The sequence below is a fragment of the Ammodytes marinus genome, assembly GCF_949987685.1.
Source record: "Ammodytes marinus genome assembly, chromosome: 11".
NCBI lineage: Eukaryota > Metazoa > Chordata > Actinopteri > Uranoscopiformes > Ammodytidae > Ammodytes > Ammodytes marinus.
In genome coordinates, this window is record NC_137215.1 from 3,961,843 (window position 1) to 3,984,215 (window position 22,373).

At 40.2% G+C, this 22,373-nt stretch overlaps 1 protein-coding gene across 2 annotated transcripts in view; it reads right to left on the bottom strand.

The window, feature by feature from the left end:
• The window catches only part of wdfy4 (WDFY family member 4), a 116,112-nt gene that overhangs the window by 36,661 nt on the left and 57,078 nt on the right, over positions 1–22,373 (bottom strand). For both annotated transcript variants that reach the window (XM_080037131.1, XM_080037130.1), the window contains exons 16-41: positions 21,690–21,904; positions 20,961–21,064; positions 20,332–20,557; positions 19,850–19,926; positions 19,257–19,475; positions 18,622–18,800; positions 17,645–17,876; positions 16,682–16,839; positions 15,596–15,707; positions 14,981–15,171; positions 14,396–14,548; positions 14,135–14,208; positions 11,831–11,989; positions 11,459–11,553; positions 11,129–11,225; positions 10,494–10,696; positions 9,856–10,022; positions 9,345–9,464; positions 8,878–9,063; positions 8,317–8,475; positions 7,208–7,334; positions 6,492–6,643; positions 5,644–5,882; positions 5,082–5,191; positions 4,397–4,588; positions 3,062–3,171 (exon numbers count right to left, since the gene is read on the bottom strand). In XM_080037131.1, the coding sequence (XP_079893257.1) occupies positions 3,062–3,171; positions 4,397–4,588; positions 5,082–5,191; positions 5,644–5,882; positions 6,492–6,643; positions 7,208–7,334; positions 8,317–8,475; positions 8,878–9,063; positions 9,345–9,464; positions 9,856–10,022; positions 10,494–10,696; positions 11,129–11,225; positions 11,459–11,553; positions 11,831–11,989; positions 14,135–14,208; positions 14,396–14,548; positions 14,981–15,171; positions 15,596–15,707; positions 16,682–16,839; positions 17,645–17,876; positions 18,622–18,800; positions 19,257–19,475; positions 19,850–19,926; positions 20,332–20,557; positions 20,961–21,064; positions 21,690–21,904 (4,056 nt within the window). The remainder of the gene's footprint in view (positions 1–3,061; positions 3,172–4,396; positions 4,589–5,081; positions 5,192–5,643; positions 5,883–6,491; positions 6,644–7,207; positions 7,335–8,316; positions 8,476–8,877; positions 9,064–9,344; positions 9,465–9,855; positions 10,023–10,493; positions 10,697–11,128; positions 11,226–11,458; positions 11,554–11,830; positions 11,990–14,134; positions 14,209–14,395; positions 14,549–14,980; positions 15,172–15,595; positions 15,708–16,681; positions 16,840–17,644; positions 17,877–18,621; positions 18,801–19,256; positions 19,476–19,849; positions 19,927–20,331; positions 20,558–20,960; positions 21,065–21,689; positions 21,905–22,373) is intronic.

Consider the following 22,373-nt stretch of genomic DNA (forward strand, 5'->3'; position numbering starts at 1 on the left):
ATAAGGCAACATAATGTCAACTCCATTCTGGAAGGCTGGCGGAGAATGTGTAACGAACTTAACGTCGCGATCATTAGTGCTGTTAATTATCTTTCTAATACGAGGACACAGATATGATTATGGGAAACTGCTTTTCCCCCTGATGAAATAAATCTCTAGAGGAATTTTTTTTTTTCGCACTGAAGCTTGACTTGACTTGAGGGCACAGCAGCCTTGTCTATATAGTCTATGTGTTCGAATGACTACCTATACAATTATGCGGAAAGACAGATTTTAATATAGTGTAAGTGTGAGTGTACTTTGTGTTTAACATACTCAATACTTTGAGTATTGGAAATGGGTGGTTGGCCAGGAGGAAAGGTGGCCGACCAGTAACCATAAGGTCTCTGGTTCCTCCTCCCAGTAACCATGAGGTCTCTGGTTCCTCCTCCCAGTAACCGCGAGGTCTCTGGTTCCTCCTCCCAGTAACCGTGAGGTCTCTGGTTCCTCCTCCCAGTAACCATGAGGTCTCTGGTTCCTCCCAGTAACCATGAGGTCTCTGGTTCCTCCTCCCAGTAACCATGATGTCTCTGGTTCCTCCCAGTAACCATGAGGTTGCTGGTTCCTTCTCCCAGTAACCATGAGGTCTCTGGTTCCTCCTCCCAGTAACCACGAGGTCTCTGGTTCCTCCTCCCAGTAACCATGAGGTCTCTGGTTCTTCCCAGTAACCATGAGGTCTCTGGTTCCTCCTCCCAGTAACCATGAGGTCTCTGGTTGGATCCCCGACACCGGACAGGAGGGTGTTAGTAAAACTAGTGGTGGCTGGTATTACGTCTACAGTGCCCACCATATCTACCATTGTGTCCTTGAGCAAGACACTTCACCCCAAACTGCTCGAGGGGCGCTGTACTATGGCTGAAAATGCGCTCTGACCCCCTCCGAAGTGTGGTTACTTGAGAGGGGAGATGCGGAAAGACAAACTTCTATGTAACCAGTGACTAATAAAGTAACTTAACTGACCCTCCCTACGATGACTTGCAAACCATCAAGCCTTTGTAAACCTGGTATAAAATAGTAAAAATCAATATATGATATCAAGGTTAGGCGTCTCAATAAGATTTTAACAATAATCTGATTGAAAATAAATGTTAATTGATATTATAAAAACAAAAAAAAAATGCTTATTTACTGTCCAGACCGTTTGACAGGACTGTGTGTCCGTGGCAGCCTCAAACATTCGGCCAGAGAAACGCCCTGATTGGTTCAAAATACTTATTGTGTCATAAGAACCAGAGCACAGCCCATAGCCTCATCTAAACCTGAATTTCTGTAAAGTTTATCAAACTTAAATGACAATATCTTTAATTTTGGATTCAATTTGGATTGATAAATATGCCTATAACACTTTTCAGATTCTTTACCATCATGCAACTAACTCCCCACATTACATCGCTAGAAGGATGTTGTGGATTTGGGTTTACAGGGGCCTTTAAATGTGATTTTTTTTAGCAATCCTATCCCCAAACCTATTCAATCAATCAATCAATCAATCAATCAATCAGCTTTATTCACGAGACTCGAGGTCCATTTAAAAGACATACAACCTACACGTTAAAGGAAACAATTATACCAATGTTTCCACAAGGATGACTGGTAACGTACAGTACTGAAACCAGGATTAGCCAGCAGCATTATTATAAAGTCATGAGAAACATTCAGTTGACAGATAAATGTATCCATCATATTTCTAAGGAGTGCATGGAAAGTGTGAACACCTACATTACAGAACATTTCCCATAATACTCGCTGCATCCCCAAACATATCCACAGCTTGTGAGACTTGAAGTTGCTTCTACACACATCAGTGAGGTAGAATTGAAACGTTCACCCCTCCCTCTCTTTCTCTGCCTCTCAGATGGAAAAAACAATTCATCACCCACTCTGATAGCCTGTCACAGACTGATATGATAAAGAATAACATCAAATGAATAATGTTTTCATCAGATTGCTACCACTATAATTGCCAATGCGATTTTATTTCTGCCGGCAATAGACCACGCACATCGCACAAACAAGAACACACACACACACACACACACACACACAAACACACAAACAAGAACACACACACACACACACACACACACACTTTTGTTGAGGGTTGCGACAAACAGACACACAGACGCGGTAATTTCATGCCTGTGTGCCTGAGTAATATGTCCCCGCTCCCTCTACCAGATGGCCTGAACGTCTTAAGCGTTGTGGGGGAACTAATGATGTACGGCCACGTGTTTCGGGGGGAAAAACAACAATAAACGCATATTTAACCTTCAGCTGAAAAACGGTGTGTTTGTTTGAGAGAGTGTTCCCATGGATAGATAGATAGATAGATAGATAGGCCTTATATTCATAACAGATATCAATTACTCGGCCCACTCAGGGGCAATCAGCTGTGATAATCCAAATCCATTTAAAGAAATAATCAAAACACCCCCACAGGGCGGGACGGCCCACAGCACACACACACATAGCAGTGACTTTGGGATGAAGGGCTGGACACAGTTTGTCTGGGAAAAGGGTAATGACCCCATACAATTGAATAGAGGTCGTAGGAGCCATATTTACTGTTAGTTTAAATGTATTTCATTTTGATTACACTCTTAATTAATTCCCTTTTTGATTTAAAGTAGCTATGAGAAGCTTAAGTCAATGATAGAAGTTGATGTTGGTTGAGAAGCCAAAAATATTCTAAACAATCTTTGAGTAGCTACGAGGAACATTATGTTTTTGTTGATACTAGCGCCCCCTTTGGACAAACGTGGTAGTATTTTTATGACCCCAGCATCTCCTGTCCTAAAGGTCTTTGCTATCTTGGATGTTTTGGTATGCCTAATTCGGATTTGTCCCGGGAAATCGCACCCAAGCTAAGGCATTAAAAAGAACCATCTAGAAATAGCGTTAGTTTCAATTAAAGCGGAACCCTGAAAATGCGGAAGTTACTCAAACAAAGTCAGTCACTGGCCACAACAACGGACAACAGTCACAGTGAAACAAATTGAGGGAATGAGTGTGTGTAGTTTACCTCGACTGTCACCGACTCTTTCCCCGCCCGGCCCAGAGCTGAACGCACTGCGCTGCTGAACAGATCAAACTTCCTCTGAGATCCGCTGGCAACTTTCTGCTTCTGAGACTCTGAGAAGAAAGTACAGACAAAGTGTAAAGCCTATCTGGAAACCTGGTCTAAAATAGTACAAATCAATACATGACATCAAAGGTGGGCGTCTCAATAAGCTTTTAACAATAATCTGATTGAAAATAAATGTTCATAAATATAATAAAACTTAGTTAAAAAAAACTCAAACAGTCATCTTTTTTATAGAATGTTTGGGCAGAGAGCAACTGTATTTCAATATGCTTAAAAGGTGCAGTGTGTAATATGACATCATCAAGAAAGTTCTACAAAGTTCTAGAATGCAACACTCCCTGGGTAACACCACCCCTTTAGAATAATAACAGAAGCTACAGTGGCCTTCAAGGACAAGAACAATTCTAAATTTTAAACAATGCACCTGATGACATTCCAACTGTGACACTTTCAAGACAGCGGCACTAGGCCTTGGTCCAAAATATGCAGAAATATGGACATATATGAGACCCTTTCTAAGGGGAAAAAATTATAATTCCAAACATTTTGTTCAGCTATTATGCACTAAATTAAACGTACTTATGGATATTATAATTACTTTCTACAAAATCTGCTAGGAAATAAAACCCAAAATTCTACACACTGCAGGTTTAATGTGTAATAAAGACCGGAGCATCTCAACCGAATTTGTCAAATATATCAAAGTTTAATGAATATATCTTTCATTTGGATTGATACATATGCCTATAACTCTTTTCAGATGCTTTACTATCATGACGCAACTAACTCCCCACATTACATAGTGAGAAGGATGTTGTTGATTTGGGTTTACAGGGGCTTTAAAGCTGCAGTGTGTAGAATTTTGGGTTTTATTTCCTAGCAGATTTTGTAGAAAGTAATTATAATATCCATAAGTACATTTAATTTAGTGCATAATAGCTGATTTTTTTTTTTATTATTATTTTTTCCCTTAGAAAGGGTCTCATATGTCCATATTTCTGCATATTTTGGACCAAGGCCTAGTGCCGCCATCTTGAAAGTGTCATAGTTGGAAAGTCATCAGGTGCATTGTTTAAAATTTAGAATTGTTCTTGTCCTTGAAGGCCACTGTAGCTTCTGTTATTATTTGAAAGGGGTGGGGTTACCCAGGGAGTGTTGCATTCTAGAACTTTGTAGAACTTTCTTGATGATGTCATATTACACACTGCACCTTTAAGTGTCAAGAGCATACAGATGACATTCAGACAGTGGATACTCATAGGCATCACTAACCAGTGTGCATCAGCCAGGCCTTGTGTGCGTTCTCCTCCCACAGCGGGCTGATGTCGCCCATGGTTACTGGCCCGCTCTCTGCCGATTGGCTCGCTGAGATCTCAATCTTAAACGTTTCCTCGAGAACGCGCTGCCTCTCTGTCATCACCTTCAACCAACAGGCCTCCGCTATGGATACTAGCTCCCCGTCATCTGGAACACACACACACACACACACACACACACAGACACAGACACAGACACAGACACAGACACAGACACAGACACAGACACAGACACACACACACACACACACACACACACACACACACACACACACACACACACACACACACAGACAGACACAGACAGACACAGACACAGACACAGACAGAGAGACAGACAGAGACACACACACACACACACGTTTGTACAGCTATACTTATGAGGACATTCAATGGCATAAGTTTTGCACTTTTAAAAATACATATATTTTCGTATTTCGATTTCATTTACACCCAAATATAAACAAACATGAACCACATCATCATAGACAGACAGACAGACAGACAGACAGACAGACAGACAGACAGACAGACAGACAGACAGACAGACAGACAGACAGCTATCTAATGACCCAGTAAACCTCCAGAGACATAGGAAAATCTACAAAAATGTCTAAATACTAAAATACTGCCCGTCATACCTGTGGTAACGTCTGCTCTGCTGCTGAGTCGGGCGGAAAGTCTTTTAGTAGCAAACAGTTGAGACAAACCTTTCCTCTCATGCACGTCTGGTATGAAACCTTCAGGGTAGCTAGGAGAAAAGACAATTAAAAGGTAATTTTAGGTAATTACTAGTAAATTGTGGTTTCAACTAGGGCTGCACAGCATCAGGAAAACGTGCGATATTTTCGTTGAATGATATGCGATAAGACCAATTTTCAATAACCTTGTGTGTGAGTATTGTAACCTTGTGTGAATCTAGGTGTGTGTTAATTGACAAATAAAGAATGTAACTAATTATATTGCGATGATGACATCACTTGCGATAATTGTACAAATACCTAAACATACAGAGCTATTATATTTTTCGTGCTTGAATGTGTTGCATGTGGTAAAGGGTACCATTTATTGCAGTTAAAGCAGTCTTTAAAATATGTATACAGCAATATCAAATTTCAAATCAAAGAACGCTACATATTCTATATATTGTGCAGCCATAGTGTTATATTTAAGATACTGTGTGTGTTTTGTTTTCACTTTTACCTTCCAGATCGTATCAGTAACAGCCCGCGCAGAAGACACGTTATGAAGTTCACGTTGGAGTTGTAAGTAGCCATGACGACATCCCAGCGTTCCATGTATGTTTGCAGCGCCCTGACGACCACTTCCTTTTCCCCTTGACAACGGCGCGGTAGAGACAGGCAGTAAAGCAGGACCTTATTGGTGCAGGAGTACAGCGCCGACACTGTCTTCTCTTTGTTAGTTTGGCCCTTTTCCAGCGCCTAGGAGTCCACAGCAGTTATTAAACAGTTATTAGTAATTCATTGATGTTATTAGTTGGTAAGTATGATGCGTAAATTAAATATATGTGACAATGTGTGGTCGGATTTTATACTTTGACAATTAAGAGCAGCCATTTGGCTTAAGGTGCTCCGAGGAACTTTCAGTTTTTGTTAATTCTTGCACCCCCTTTGGAAAAAAGCGGTAGTGTTTTTAATATGCCAGCTGTAGTTCCTGGGTGAGCGTACCCATGACAAAGGCATTGAGAAAAACTATATATGAATAGCATTCTTTGCACTGATGGTCTCGTTTGCTGTTTCATGTCATTTATGATCATCAGAGGAAAAATTAGACTGTTTCAGAAATATTCAAAAGTTCCTCTTGGCACCTTTAAGAAACTGTAATGATGGACTAATTTTCACTTCAATTTAAAGATACAAAAGCTGCAGTGCGTAACCTTTTCATATAAATTTAAATGAATCCATGTGCGATCGCTGACAGCTTACCTCATGTAGATGCACCGAAAGTGTTGTTGTAATGGGGGGGTATAAGTTACGCACTATTGCTTTAAAGTGTTTGTGTACTAAATGTTTATACGCTGTTTGTCTCACCACCACAATCTGATCAGCGAGGAAGTTGAGTAAACATTCCGGTTCTCCCTGGAACATTCCGCTGTAGAGTTTCTGCAGCAGCGTGTTGCAGACGAGAACAACGTTGTCCATCAAGGTTCCCGTCTGTCCGTCCGGCCGCTCGCTCTCACTGTCTGAGAGAGGGAAGAACATTACGTCACCTATTGGAACCATACTACACGCTCACACAACACAAACTAGGGCTGCGTTCCAATACCCATATTATCTACTATGGTAGAAAAATATTAAGTATGCCCCAATACATGTGGTCAGATGCAGTATGCTGAAAAATACCTAAAGGCCCTACTACATCTGCCCGAGATTTTTCGTGTGGAAATGGGCATGTTTTTTTTGACGATTCTGACCCACAATCCAGTGCGGACCAGAAGTTACATCACATGGACTGAGCCTCCGAGTGAAAACAACCAGTGACGGATATATAAGCAAGATGCAAGTTCAAGGCACAAAGAATAGATGAAATAAATAAGTAAAAGTACGTCCCAAAAAGTACGTCCCAATAAAAAATTTAAAAAGTATGCAATCTGGAATGCAGGGCAAGTTTGGCTCTAAACAACAGTGGCCCTGAAGGTCAAAAACAACAACAATTCACAAAATACAACATCATTATTGTAGCTACTGTGTTTTTTGGATGGTCAGGTCATTTGGAGCTACGAAGGAAGTCCACATGTTAATTCTACCTGTAGAGTTGAGGTGTGTGTTGTTTTCTCCCTGGTGGCTGAGCATGTGGATGATGTCTATGATCAACTCCAGCAGTTCAGTCTGGAAGATCTGCCTCTGGCCCAGGGAGGCGCCCTCAGGGTGAAACTGAGACATTTAGACAGGTTATTGGATTTTTCAATAAAAAATAATATATATTTTTTTAGTTGAATTCTTGGTCAGTTTTTGATCACCTTTATATGAAAGTGTAAGTTGAACAATGGCATACATAAACATTTACACATGTTTCTCCGTAATACAAAGATCGAGCTCAATCAATTATATAAGAATGATAGAATACAAAAAATACATGAAATAAAGTTTACATGCTTAATGCTTGGACAATTTGATAAGTGCCTGCATTTACTTCTAGTATGCTTTATAATGAGGGGACCTCTTGTCTAGTGTGTGTGAGTGAGTGAGTGAGTGAGTGAGTGAGTAACTGACTGACTGACTGTGCATGCAGGTTTGTCTAGCTGAAAACACCTCTACATTGAATCTGTATTTCTTGGCCTATTGCTCTCTCCCTCCTAGTGGTGAATGATTGTATCAACAGTCCCTCGGCTCGGCCCTGTTTAGTAACTGAGCAAAGAGTGCCACCTACTGGATGAATGGCAGTATTTCAGTAATAAGTGTGAGAGCATAATGTGTTTCATGTATAGAAGTTGATATTTGGATGTATGTTGTGTGTGTGTGTGTGTGTGTGTGTGTGTGTGTGTGTGTGTGTGTGTGTGTGTTAGGGTTGGTGTTCAGGTGTTTTAATAGACGATCCCTTCTATCGCTGATAAACGATCGGATCGCCAATTGAAACAAGCCTTGTGTTTGTACGTTTGTGTGTGTGTGCATGTGTGTGTGTGTGTGTGTGTGTGTGTGTGTGTGTGTGTGTGTGTGTGACTGTCACTGTGTGTGTGTGTGCGTGCAAGTGTGTGTGTGTGTGTGTGTGTGTGTGTGTGTGTGTGTGTGTGTGTGTGTGTGTGAGACTGACTGAGTGTGTGTGTGTGTGTGTGTGTGTGTGTGTGTGTGTGTGTGTGTGTGTGTGTGTGTGTGTGTGTGTGTGTGTGTGTGTGTGTGTGTGTGTGTGTGCGTTCACCTCCAGCAGTAGAACCAGTGGGTGTGTGTTGGTGTTGACGGACACGTTGAGCAGACTGTCCATTAGCAGAATACGGATGAAGTCGCACACCGGCTTCCTGGTTGAATGATGTGTGAATGTTTCCTCACAGTCACTCGCTACACCAGGCTCCACCACAGCCTGAAAATGAAAGACCAGAGAGATAAGAAAAATAAATAGGGAAAAAAAATATATGCAAGGATATGCGTTTACAACTAAATAAATCTCTAGTGTAAGACATTAAGGCCAAGTCCAGGAAAAATAAATAAATACATTAAATTACAAGAATAAAGAAGCACCATTTAACAGAAAAAAGTTATATATATAGTTATATTTTGAGAATTTTTTTTTTGCAATTTTTGATTATGAAAAGATTGTGGTTTTAAACTTGTATATTATAGACATTCCTTTTGCTGTTATTCAGTACTTTTAAATCAAGTCAAAATGTCAATACATTTTTAATAAAAGAAATGTATTAGAAATTAAATTAGAAAAATAAACACACAGACACACACACACACACACACACACACACACACACACCTCTGAACTGTCCATAGCGAACACCACTCCTGCCAGTGAATGTATGAACTCTGGCGAGGCCCACATCGGGTCGCGGGGCCGAAGGTTGTGCAGCAGACACAGGAACTGCATCACACTGGCTGTGAACTGCAACTCCCATGATGCATCTGGGCTGGGCACGGTCTCCATTGGATGAACAGGGACAGGCTGTTAAGAAATAATACATATACACATATTATATACAATATCAATTATCTATGTGATATACATAACATTACTTATATATTCAGGCACTGCTGTATTGTTGTCTCATACTGTTGTTATTTCTCCTTTGCAAGGCTTGATTTAGTATTTGTAGGTCTAAATTAAATTTATTTTGTCCAAAGTAATTATTACTTGTCAGGGGTCGGAGTGTGTGTATGATCCATCCATCCATCTATCATCCATCCATCCATCCATACTAAGATGCAAGTTTATTACATATTTACCTGAGTGCTGATGACTCTGACTAGCTCCAGCAGGACTGTAGCAGCTTCAACACAGAGCTGCTCAGACGGAGATTCTGATTGGCCGTCGATCAACGATTGGAGGACGGAATCCAAAGGCATCTGGTGAAAAATAAGATATAGGCAAATTAAAGGTGGAGTCAGAGATTCTGGAGAACACTTGTTCTCAAAATCACTTTTTTGTCATAGATTTGTCAGTTTTTTTATATGTATTTTGTCACAATTTTTTGTTTTATGTGTTGTAAAAAAAAGGAAAAAGCAAATAAATATATTGTGAAAAAATATATATATATATATATTTTTTTTTAGATATTTTTTGGCATTTTTATGCTTTATTGATAGTGAGAAGAGACAAAGGTGAAATGGGGCAGAGAGGGGAGTGACATGCAGAGAACGACGCGGGCTGGAATCGAACCCGGGTCTGCTGCTGGGCCCGGCCCGGGGGGGACGCCCTACCAACTGAGCTAATGGCGCCCCCTAAAATATGACTCACGTCTCCCTGTGCGGTGTGTCTGTCTCTCCTCCCCAGCATCACAGCAGCCAGGGCTCCGTAGACCTGCGGCAGGTGAGTGAGTCTGACCAGCTGAGACGTCAGGACAGCAAAGCCCGCACAGCTGCTGCTGGAGCATTCATGAGACCACGAGTGGTTACGCAGGTTATCTGGTGACAAGGAAAGAAATCAATGATAGAAGTTGATGTCTGTTCTGCCAATATTTTAATACACATACACATAATTTAAGAACTGTGAAATTGAGATGTCCAATGTGTAAAATAGATATCAAATTACTTAAACTATTTTTTAATTGGTTTTAAACAGTTTTTTTTCAAGCACTGGTCAATTTCAAGATTTTTGTCTTTTTATGCCTCCATCTTAAACAACCATTATTTCTATATTATTTGTTTTTCAATACTCTGAACCAAAAATCTCAACTCCTAAAGCACTTAGATCAACTAAACGTTCCATAATCCAATTCCAGAAGTATTTGTTCATATGAGGAAAATTAATTTTTAGACCTTTACATAGTATATTTTTTTACTTATAACATTAAAAAGGCTGTATCCAAAAGCAGTGCCTTGCCCCAAAAATATGTTGTGCATCACTGTAAGATATATTATTTAATTTGAATGTACCCATGGCAGCGAGTGGTTCCTCCATGCCTTCGATGAGCGTAGCCGGCAGTATCCCGTCTCTGAAGCCGCTCTGCTGGGTCGGGCTGGACAGAGAGTGTGTGAGGAGAACCAGACCCAGCTGTACGGTGGAGGGGTGGAGGTGTGACTGCAGGAAGAGCAGGAACCAATCACTGCCCAGGACCTCACATACTGTCTTCTGATGACTGGAGGGGAACAAGGAAAGTAAAGGATTTTAAAAAGGTTAAGATTTTTATTATGGGGGGCGCCCTTAGCTCAGTTGGTAGGGCGTCCCCCCCCCCCCCCCGGGCCGGGCCCAGCAGCAGACCCGGGATCGATTCCAGCCCGCGGTCGTTCTCTGCATGTCACTCCCCTCTCTGCCCCATTTCACCTCTGTCTCTACACTATCAATAAAGCATAAAAATGCCCAAAAAATATCTTGTAAAAAAAATATATTTTTTTTTATTATGTGCACAATCTAAAATGTACAGATTGACAAAGATAACAAACGAATACGGTACATGAAAGTTATTCTGACAACAAAAAAATTCCAGAATCGCTGACTCCACCTTTCATTAGTAACAGATGCTTCTCACGGACATACAGACGGACAGACGGACAGACAGACAGCTACTCACTCTTTGATTGGGAGATGGTCTGAGTTGAGGATTTCACAGAGAGAGAGTAACATCTGGTTGCGGATCCAGATGAGGTTCGCTGGATCAGAACTCTGAGCTAAACGGCACAAAGGAAAGTCTTGGTCAAAAACGGTTTACAGCAGCTTACTCAAAACCGGTCTCAAGACCAATTTTTTAATTTTTATTTTCTTTATTTCTTATGCTTTTGGCCACATGGAAACAGTACAGTGAAAAAAAAAAACAATAGTACCAGTAACAACTTGCGTCCCTAAGGAGACAAGTATTGCATTATTATACGGATAAGATGGTGTTGTGTGTTATATGGTATACCTGGTAAATCCTGTGAAAGATCCCCGTCAGATATCTCGTTGCCTTCATTTGTGTTACTAAGAGGAGGGAGTGTGTAGACCAGGAAGAGCCCAAGTCTGAAAAAATAAATACATATTTAAAAAAATTAAACTATTCCTGTAATCATAAGTAACCTAATAACTTTATTGTTTTTCTATATATGAACATTAAACAAGGAACAAACAAAAGAGGGGTAGGACATGACAATAATAACATTAAAAAGTAAGTGCAAATATGGAAACACATGTACAGAACGCAAATGCATATAAGTATATCCTGATAATGGAATAGAATTAAGATATAATAACTTTTCAAGAAATCTATGGCACTTTTATTGATGGTGGTCTGTTGTACCTGCTTATGTCCAGAGGGGTGCAGTGAGCTTTTAGGAGGGAGGTGACGACACAAGCGATGATTTTAACCTTCTGAACGGTCACCGTAGGGTCAGAGAGTTTGAATAGAAGCTTCGGTAGCAGGCCGACACTGTGCATGACCACTGCATTCCCACTGTCACTGTAAGAGAGTAATCAAAGACAGAATTAAAGCCTCTGTAAAGCCACCAAATCCTTATAACTATGTTGTTGTTTTTGTCAGCTCTTCTTCACATCGCACATTTTCAATTTATTTACGATCAATACCGTTTGATTTTGTCTCACGTTTGCACTATCTAGAATGTATTTATTGTATTTTATAGCCTATTACTTATCTTATTTTATCCTTTTGTACTTCTTGCACCGTGGGTCAGATTGAAACGTAATTTCGATGTATGACTGACATTTTGCAGAAATTGACAATACAGTTTAATTGACTTGATTTGGGGAGTTAGTTGTATGACAGTAAAGCATCTGAAAAGAGTTCGGCATATGTATCAATCCAAATGAAAGATATTGTCATTTTAGTTTTATTAACTTCAAAGAAATTCAGGTTTAGATGAGGCCATGGGCTATGCTCTGGTTCTTATGACACAATTAGTATTTTGAACAAATCACAGGAGTTCTCTGCCCAAAATTCTATAAAAACAATGAGTTTAGCCATGGAGATCGTTTGATACCGCCACGCCCAGAGAGTCCTGTCCAATGGTCTAGTAAAAAAGTCTGATTAAGTTTTATATTATTTATGAAAATTTTATTTCATCCAGATTTTTGTAAAAGTTTATTGACACAACCAACTTTGATATCACACTGTATATTGATTTTTACAGACCAACTGACATGACAGTATTTTTTCGGGGGGGTTGACAGATATTCCTAAAACCTTTCATAAACATATTAGCATTCAGTTTACCCCGCAAATAACATAGTTACAAGGATGAAGTGGATTTGGGTTGCCAGGGCCTTTAAGACCAGGTTTCCAGAGGCTTTTAATATCAATCACAATCTGTTCTCACGGACAGGAAACCAAAATTAGAAACACGTGCAAACGATCAGTCATGTTCCCTTGACTACTTCCAGTCGTACATTTCCGTGATATTGATGACAAGCAGCTGTAGATGTTGTCAGAGCAGCAGATAAAGTATTTCCAAACTCCTGAACAAGGCCCTCTGTGTGTGTGTGTGTGTGTGTGTGTGTGTGTGCGCGCGCGTTATGTAACTCTTTAGCCATGTGAGTTAATAGTAGAGGTGGGCATAGATTAATTTTTTTAATCTAGATTAATCTAGATTAATTTTGGAATTAATCTAGATTAATCTAGATTAAAATGGCTCATTTGAATTCATTCATAATATGTGTGTGCTCCTAAATAATGACTCAAAGTAAGTCTTTGAGAACGTGTTTCTCAAGCCAGGTGGCGCATCAGACCAGGGGCTCATCTGCTTGAGGAAGCTGTTCTACTATGATAATTGGTGATGAAAATAAATAATGTTCAACAAGATGTTACTTAGTAACGCGTTACCGGCATCGGACCTCTTTTTTCAGTAACGAGTAATCTAACGCGTTACTATCTCCAAACCAGTAATCAGATTAAAGTTACTCATCAAAGTCACTGTGCGTTACTTTTTCTGTAATTTTCCTTAGTGAAACATTTTACATAACTGCACAAATGACTGCGATTGCGATTTTATGTAAATAAATGTGCACGCATGTGTCTCTAAACGCTCCAACTGCTCCAACCGCTCCTCTCGTCTTTTTGGTAGCGCCCCTCTCTGACATGCAGCGTGTGTGTGTGTGCGCCTGTGTCTGTGTGTGTGTGTGTGCAGCAGCATTACGGCCGAACTGTGGCGCAAAACAAAGTTTTCCCCCCGATGAAATATAGCGTCTGCTAAGGGGATATTTAGGATTCGGGTACGGTGACGTTGAAGAGATAGAAGTGTTTAAAACTTGGAAACTTATAGTCACGTGGCGACCGGTGGCCACACACACCCACCCTGCGTTCCAATACCCGATTGTGTCGTGGGCAAGTGATGGAGAGAGAGAGCGGCGGGTGTGTGAGAGAATAAAGGCTCCTCAAGTGTCAACAACGGCCCCCGGCTATTATTATCTCTCCTGAGCCGAACAGGAGGTGGAATAAGAGATTAACGGCGATATTTTTTTTATCGCCGATAAGAGTCTTGCGTTAATGCAGCACGTTAACGCCGATAACGGCCCACCACTAGTTAATAGTAAATTAGATTAAATATAAACAACCTAGTCTGTGTGTTCTGGTGGCTGTGGGAATAATTACCTTGAGGATTTCAGGATTTCAGCAAAGTGGTTGAGAACGGAGATGTCCAGGTTATCTGATGTATTCTGCCACACCTAAAAAAACAGTGTAGAATTTTTTTTTTAAAGATAGTTTTTTGGGCATTTTCAAGCTTTATTAGATAGTACAGAGTTGACATGTCTCAACATCTCAATGTTGCCTGATCTATGATAGATTTTCTTCTTGAAAACATGCAGAAAATGCATTTCAGACCATAGTTTAGTACTTAATGTGTATGCTTACCTCCAAGTCACACAGCAGAGCCCTGAAAGCCTGTGTGTTTTTCAAACATCCGGAATCTGAATTCGGTTCCAACGAACTCGACAGATAAAGAACCAACTGGAACGTCCGGTGGCTGATCAGACTGCTCTTCATCTTCAGCAGGAACGCAAGCAGCTACAAGGAGAGGAAAATATATATGTAAATACATCGTATCAAAACAGTAGCAGATTTTATTGTTTATTTTACTGTAATAGGGCTGGGCTTAAAAATCGATACAGCAATATCTTGTGATAATAATTTTCATGATATCCGTCGCATTTTTAAGCTCAAAAAAATATATATTTTGGGGAAAATGCAATAATGATGCATTTGTGTGCACTCCTATGATGATACGATTATTAACTTGAAAAAAAATCCCTTTACGGTAGATTTAGAACATATAAAAAAACGTGTGACTAATCTGCGATTAAATATATTATTAAATATCTATTAACAGCCCTTATAGTGATAAATCATATAGTGACTCATGTATCCTAACAAAATTTATTTTTTAAATTCCCAGCCCTATTCTGTAGCTAACAGGGATTTTAAAAACCTCTTCCAGACCTTGTATCCATGGATGCGGTTCATCTCCTGTTGCATAGCAGCATTGGTCTCCAGCACAGACAGAAGAACTTTGACAGACGCGTACAGAGAGCTGTCGTCTGGCGCCATGGCAACTAGACTGAGCACCACAGCCGGCCCGCCGCAGTACAGGAAACCATTGGACGCACTCTGGGGGGTGAAGGTACGCACACCTAGGAGGAAAGGGGCAATGTGTTAAGGCAGGGATTTTAAGAATCGAGTTAAAGGTGGAGTCAGTGATTGTGGAGAATGCTTGTTGTCAAAATCAGGGAATATCTCCTCATGATCCGCTACCTGTCTGTACTGTGTGTGCGCTGTGTGTTATTACACAGCCTGTGCTCTGTGAATGGGTATCTAGCGAGGTCGGGCCCCTTTGTTTACATAACATTTGTTTACATACTAGCATTCTCCAGAATCGCTGACACCACCTTTAAGTTGATCGATATAAAAAGTGCATCAAAGTGTTTGTATACTAATATTTGTACGTGTGTCCATGCTGCGTTCAAAGTCTTTCAGCACACACAGTACAGACAGGTATAGCACGGATCGTAAGGAGATGTATTTACTGCTTTTGACAAGAAGTAATACTTTATTTACCAAAATGTCCGACCAGAGCTGCTCCTATAGTCCTAGCCGTTCCACTCAGGTGCTGGCTGATGTTTCGGGCTAAGAACACCGGGGTGGAGTGATCCCGGGACGTTATCCCCATCTGGAATTAAGACACGATGATTGTTACTCTGGACCAAAACAACACACACACACACACACACACACACACACACACACACACACACACACACACACTAAAGGTGGAGTCAGTGATTCGGGGGAATACTTGTTGTCAAAACAACTTACACTTTACACTTTGTCAAAATCAGTGAATATCTCCTCACTATCTGCTACCTGTATGTACTGTGTGTGCGCTGAAAAAAGGGAGTGTGAGTATTACTACACAGCCTTGGCTCTGTAAACTGGTATTTAAAACAAAGGGGGTCCACCGTAGGTAGCAACATTAGTTTACAGAGCCTAGGCTGTGTATTAAACCAAAAAAATGTTCAGCGTACACACACAGTACGGACAGGTAGTGGATCATGAGGAGATATTCACTGATTTTGATTAAAAAAAAGTGATTTTGACAACAAGCGTTCTCCAGAATCGCTGACTCCACCTTTAAACATGGACTCACCTAAATCAGATCAAATCAGTTTTATTTTTGGTGTAGCCTTATATCACAAATAGACATTTGCCTCAGTGGGCTTTACATTCCATACAGTACGACACCCTCTGCCCCTATCTATCTATCTATCTATCTATCTATCTATCTATCTATCTATCTATCTATCTATCTATCTATCTATCTATCTATCTATCCATCCATCCATCCATCTGCCCTTAGACCCTTCCTTAGCTCGGCTGAGAAAAAAACTCCCAGTAATAACCCTTTATCGGGCGGGGTGGGGGGGGCGCCTTTAGCTCAGTTGGTAAGGCGTCCCCCTCCCAGGCCGGGCCCAGCAGCAGACCCGGGTTCAATTCCCACCCGCGGTCGTTCTCTGCATGTCACTCCCCTCTCTGCCCCATTTCACCTCTGTCTCTACACTATCAAATAAAGCATAAAAATGCCCAAAAAATATCTTAAAAAAAAAAAAAAAAAAAACCCTTTATCGGGATCAAACCTCCTCTCACCTCTTTAGCGATCAGCCTGCAGTCCACCTCGTTGTAATCTTCTCTGATCCGAGCCACCGTCGTTACCGTGGAGATGGCCGGGTTGATGCCGAACGAGATCCGCTCCTCAGGAACCAGCCTGAGAGGGAGGGGCTCTGAATCTGGGTCTGAATCTGGGCCTGGAGACAGACACAGGGAGGTTAGACATATACATAGAAATGCCTTATAGAAGTTTAATTACTGGGCGGCGCTCGTGGTGTAGTGATTTTAACTTCTAACAATTTGTCTGCCTGATTTTTGTTTTTTGTTTTTATTATTACCTGCAGTGTGTAGAATTTGGGGTTTTATTTCCTAGCAGATTTTGTAGAAAGTAATTATAATATCCATAAGTATAAGTATCCATTTAATTTAGTGCATAATAGCTGAAAAAGGGTCTTAGAAAGGATCTCATATATGTCCATATTTCTGCATATTTTGGACCAAGGCCTAGTGCCGCCATCTTGAAAGTGTCATAGTTGGAATGTCATCAGGTGCATTGTTTAAAATTTAGAATTGTTCTTGTCCTTGAAGGCCACTGTAGCTTCTGTTATTATTCGAAAGGGTTGGGGTTACCCAGGGAGTGTTGCATTCTAGAACTTTGTAGAACTTTCTTGATGATGTCATATTACACACTGCACCTTTAAAGAAGTTTAATTACTGGGCGGCGCTCGTGGTGTAGTGATTTTAACCTTTAACAATTTGTCTGCCTGATTTTTGATTTTATTATTACCTCTTAAAGACAATTTCACTATTTTTCTTTTGTCTTTCTTTAAATGGATTTGTATGCACCTATACAGTCACAACACATCTTATCATAATCTAGGATGATACAATATGTTACTCATAAACCACAACAGAATACCTGCACAGATTCAACATGTGTTACACACTCTTACACTTTATGATTTCCTAGAAGTGAAACCAAAAAAAAATCTTGTATCTCACCCGTGTTGCGCAGAGCCAGAAAGTTTCCCAGGTAGTTGGTTCCCTGTGTGTATATCACTCCCACTGACTCGGGACTCAGAGCTTCTTCTAACAGATGAGCAGGGCCGACCCTCCACACCAAGGCCGCGTGCTCCTTCCACAGGGGAGGCGTTCCTATCAGCCCGTACACGTCGATCACAGCTGTGGGATCCATGGAGACGTACTGGCCCGGGAACGGCTGGATATACCGCATCTGAAGGACAACACAGAGGCTGGTTAGTGGTTATACATGAAGACACACCCGCAACTGCAGGGTCGGTGGTTCGATCCCCCGTCTCCCCGCCACATGCCGAAGTGTCCCTGGGCAAAGAGACACTGAACCCTAAAAATTGCTCCCGATAGTTAGCCAGCACCCTATGTGGTAGCTGCTGATATCAGTGTATGAATGTGTGCACCAGTTGTAAGTCGCTTTGGATAAAAGTGTCTGCTAAAATGATATGTAATGTAACTTAGACTTAGAATCAGTTCAATTATGAGTTCATCAGGCCACAAGTACTAAAGTAGCTACCAGGAACTCTCGATTGCGATGAGGTAATGTATTTATATGTGACTGTCAGATTAGTAATGGTGATATGACCATGGTGAAGAAAAGTAAACTTTGATTCAGTACCGTTCATAAACACAGGATGTTCTGGTCTGCCTATGGTAACCGTTAAAGTTCCCGTGAAATCATACCAGAGGAAAGGCATTAATAATAACTATGTAGAAATAGCGTTCTTTACACTGATGGTCTCGTTTGCTTTTTTTTTTTTTATTAAACTTAGACTATAACTTTACGAAATTTACAAATTATTTAGGTGGAGGCTCTAAATAAACCCACTGTATTGGTTTGTTATTTTTGTTATTTTGTACATTATAAATATAAAATTTTTAAATAAAATAAAAAATTATTAAAAAAAACAAAAAAAAAAACATGGCCCCCTTCTCTCTCCTCTCACCTTGCCCGTGCCCACTGCCTTGCCGTTGAAGTAGGCTGACGTCACACAGCTCTTCTTCACGTCTTTGCTCATGACGACGGTCACATGGTGCCACTGCCCCGGGACCAGCATACTGGAGCAGCGGAACCTCAGGGACCTGGGCAGAGAGGTCGGAGTGCACACCTCGGGCTCCATCATATCTGGGGAAGATAAACAGACATCACTGCAGTTAATTTATGGAGTATATTATTTATTTTGTGACACAATTTCGTATTGCTTTGTTCGAACAGATGAGAGCGCTCTGAGTACAGAAGAAGAGATGAGGTGAAACCGAAATCAATAGACTAAGAAAAGCTTACTTTTTTTTTTGTTATTTTTACTGGTCGTATTCAATTTAGATTTTATCTTGTGGAAAGAAGTTCAATTAGGTCATTAACAGCTTGAATTACTAGTTCAAAGCTCACACACACACACACAGTACAAAATGGACCTGCAGAGGTTTTAAATTTTGTGACTGACTTTCAAAATAAAATAATATTTTTCCAGTCATAACATTTCCTCATACAAGTGTTCTAAATATTTTCTCCTCTCAAGATAAATCTGTCGTCAGAATAATATGTTAAGTTCACCATGGCAAACTTCATTCACCCTCTTACCCAGGTATGTGAAGGCCTCCTCCTCTGTGGATATGACCAGACAGCCATCGTAGGCAGAGAAGGAGACGGACAGACAGATGTAGTGCTGCTCCGTGCGGGACATGTGTCTGACCACAGACAGCAGGCGCAGGGGGTGGGAGTCACAGGCCGAACTGAACCTGTTGATCTGGAACCAGCAGCAGAAAGAAAGGCCCGCCAAGGGGGGGAACCCACGGCAGTCTATAAGGAGAGGGAGAGGGTTAGAATTTTTTATTTTTTATTTATTCATAAATATGTTAGTATTACAGGTACATCTCAAAATATTAGAATATAAATGAAAAGTAATTTTTTTTCTGTAATTGTATTAAAAAAAGAGAAACTTTAATATATTCTAGATTCATTAAAAATAGTGTTTTTTTTCCATAAACTATTTTTATTGAATTTTGTCTTTTTTATGTAAACATACAAACATTTAAAATATTTAAAACGCCCACCCACCCCATACCCCAGAAAAACATAAAGTGCTTAATATACTGTTCACAAGGTTGATGATGACATTTTCTTTACATCAATTCACTTAGTTAGTTTTGAACATTCAGAGCCATCTCTCTCACCTCCTCCAATTCCACCTGTAGAGATTGAATCAGCTGTTACTCCTTTCACTGTGGCCAGAGACGGCAGGAACAGGCAGCTGAAACACATACAAATTGAACACGTACAAAGGAATTTGTAAATTATTCTTTGACTTTTGACAACAGTAATACCCTGGTAATTCCACTACATTTATATTTTGCATAGTAATTCAAGTTGTTAAATATTCTTTTGCCTTTTTGTTGTGTACTGAAACTATAAAAAATGTTGGGCCATAAAAGGAAATATTTTTTTACTTTTTTATTTTTATTTTATTTTACCATTGCTTCTCTAATTGAACCCCCATTAATATTTTTGCAGCACAATTTATTATATATTTTTTTTCACTTTACCTATTATTTTTCCCACACCTATCACTTGTTGATTGACCAATACATTTAATCTAATCTAGTGTATTTGATACTGCAGGACTACTACACATAAACCCAGTGAAACAGACACTCACCCATATCCGCTCTCACTCATGTCAAACTCTACAAAAGCCGGAGAGGAGGAGAGTCTGTGCGGTCGGAATGTCCGCGGTGACGTCATGGAAACCAGACTGATGATCTGATGGACAGGAACGGCCAAACCGACAGATTCACCGCGAGATGAAGACTGAGACTGTAACAAGCTGAAGGTCCGTTTGAGGGTCTTTACTGAAGGGACAGCATCTGAGTCTGTACTGAGACCTGGTTGAAACACACAAAAAAAAATACACTGAGATCTGGTTCATGTCTGTATTTGAAAGACCAATTTAAAGTGTCTACTGGGAGCTTTCAGTTTAAAAAAAAAATTGAAGTGCCCCATTTTGGACTACAGTAGTGTTTTTACCACACCAGCGCGTGCTGTCAAAAAGATGTTTGCGCGTGCTGGCGGTGTGTGCATTTGTTTAGGAAGTGAGTGAAAGAGAGACGGCAGGATGCATGGCCATGAGGTAATGTATTTATGTGTGACTATTAATAATGGTAATATGACCATGGTGAAGCAAATTAAACTTTGATCGTTTTGTCTAAGTCCCCAGGAAATCATCAAAGAGCAAAGGCATTAATAATGACTATGTACAATTTTTTGGGGTGTAAAACAAGTGCATACCATTGGAAACTGGAGTCTGGACTGGTGGGTTACATTCTTGTTGCACCTGGGAAGACGGTTTGTCCACAAAGCACATGAGAGGGTCGCCGAGACACAGGAACTTTCTGAGGAGGAGAAAGGAAACATGTCAGCCAATAGCCTCATCACCTACAGTCAGGATTCATACTGTTTGAGATTAAAAATCAAAGACTTTGAGTCACTGGGTCACATAATGTGGAAGCAATTAGAGAAAATAATAATAATTTTCATCAAAAAATATTTGCAAAAAATAATTGAATTATACTCGGAAATGAGTGTGCTACATGAGCCAAATTTTATTTAATATTTGAATTTTCAATAATATGGCTCAGTCAGCAAGAAGTTATTAAATTAAATGTGTGTAAACTAAACAGTTCTTTATTGGTAATCCCTAAATCAATCTGGTCAATATGGAAAAAACCCAGCATTTTCCAGCAATGTGTTCAAATTTCAAGCACATTATCAAACCTTAAAAAAAATCAAACATTTAAAATTAAACATTTTCCAAACTTTTCAGACTCTGTACAAACCTTGTATAGTACAAAAAAAATGCACGTGTGTTTGTGTGCGTGTGTGCGCGAGTGAGTGAGTGAGTGAGTGAGTGAGTGAGTGAGTGAGTGAGTGAGTGAGTGAGTGAGTGAGTGAGTGAGTGAGTGAGTGTGTGTGAGTGTGTGTTTGTTTGTTTGTGTGCGTTAACGAATTGTATTGTACCTGAAGTCAGAGTGTGTGATGGCCTGTGATGAGAGCTTCTCTAACACGCGTGTGACAGGAACATGTAGCGGATGGTTCGGTCCCAGTAACATCCTCCTGCAGTGAGTTAACAGAGTAGACACCAGACCGCCTTCACACATGATCTGTCTGTTACGCTCTGATTTCACCATGTTCTGGATGTGATGAGCCAGAGAGTACTGGACTTCTACAGAGAGCTGGAAGAGAGGAAAAATATGAGTCTCATAATCAATCAATAAATAAATGTAATGTTTATTTTATAGCATGTTTCAAACAAATCAGATGTAGTTAAAAGTGCTTTATAGGGGTGTCATCGAATCTGAATGGTTGAACTTGCCTAAGTAGACTTTATTGTTTTTTTTTTCATTTATTGTGTCTCTACCATTCACACACACTGAGGAAATGTATTGAAGGCTCATTAGCTATTTTTCTTAATTTTAGCTATAATAGGCTGATATTTATACCACAATAGGAAATTAATAATGATTTATTGGGAGAAACCAAGCAATTACATGTAAAGAAAGACATCCAGCTCCCATATAACCGGAATGATCCTTGTTTCATAATCCCATTTTGCGACAGAGGTTGTCAGTGGAATCAGGCTCCGAGGATTGAATCAACGAATAGTCGACTATTCGGGGTCACCCTAACCTTTCCATTGATTGC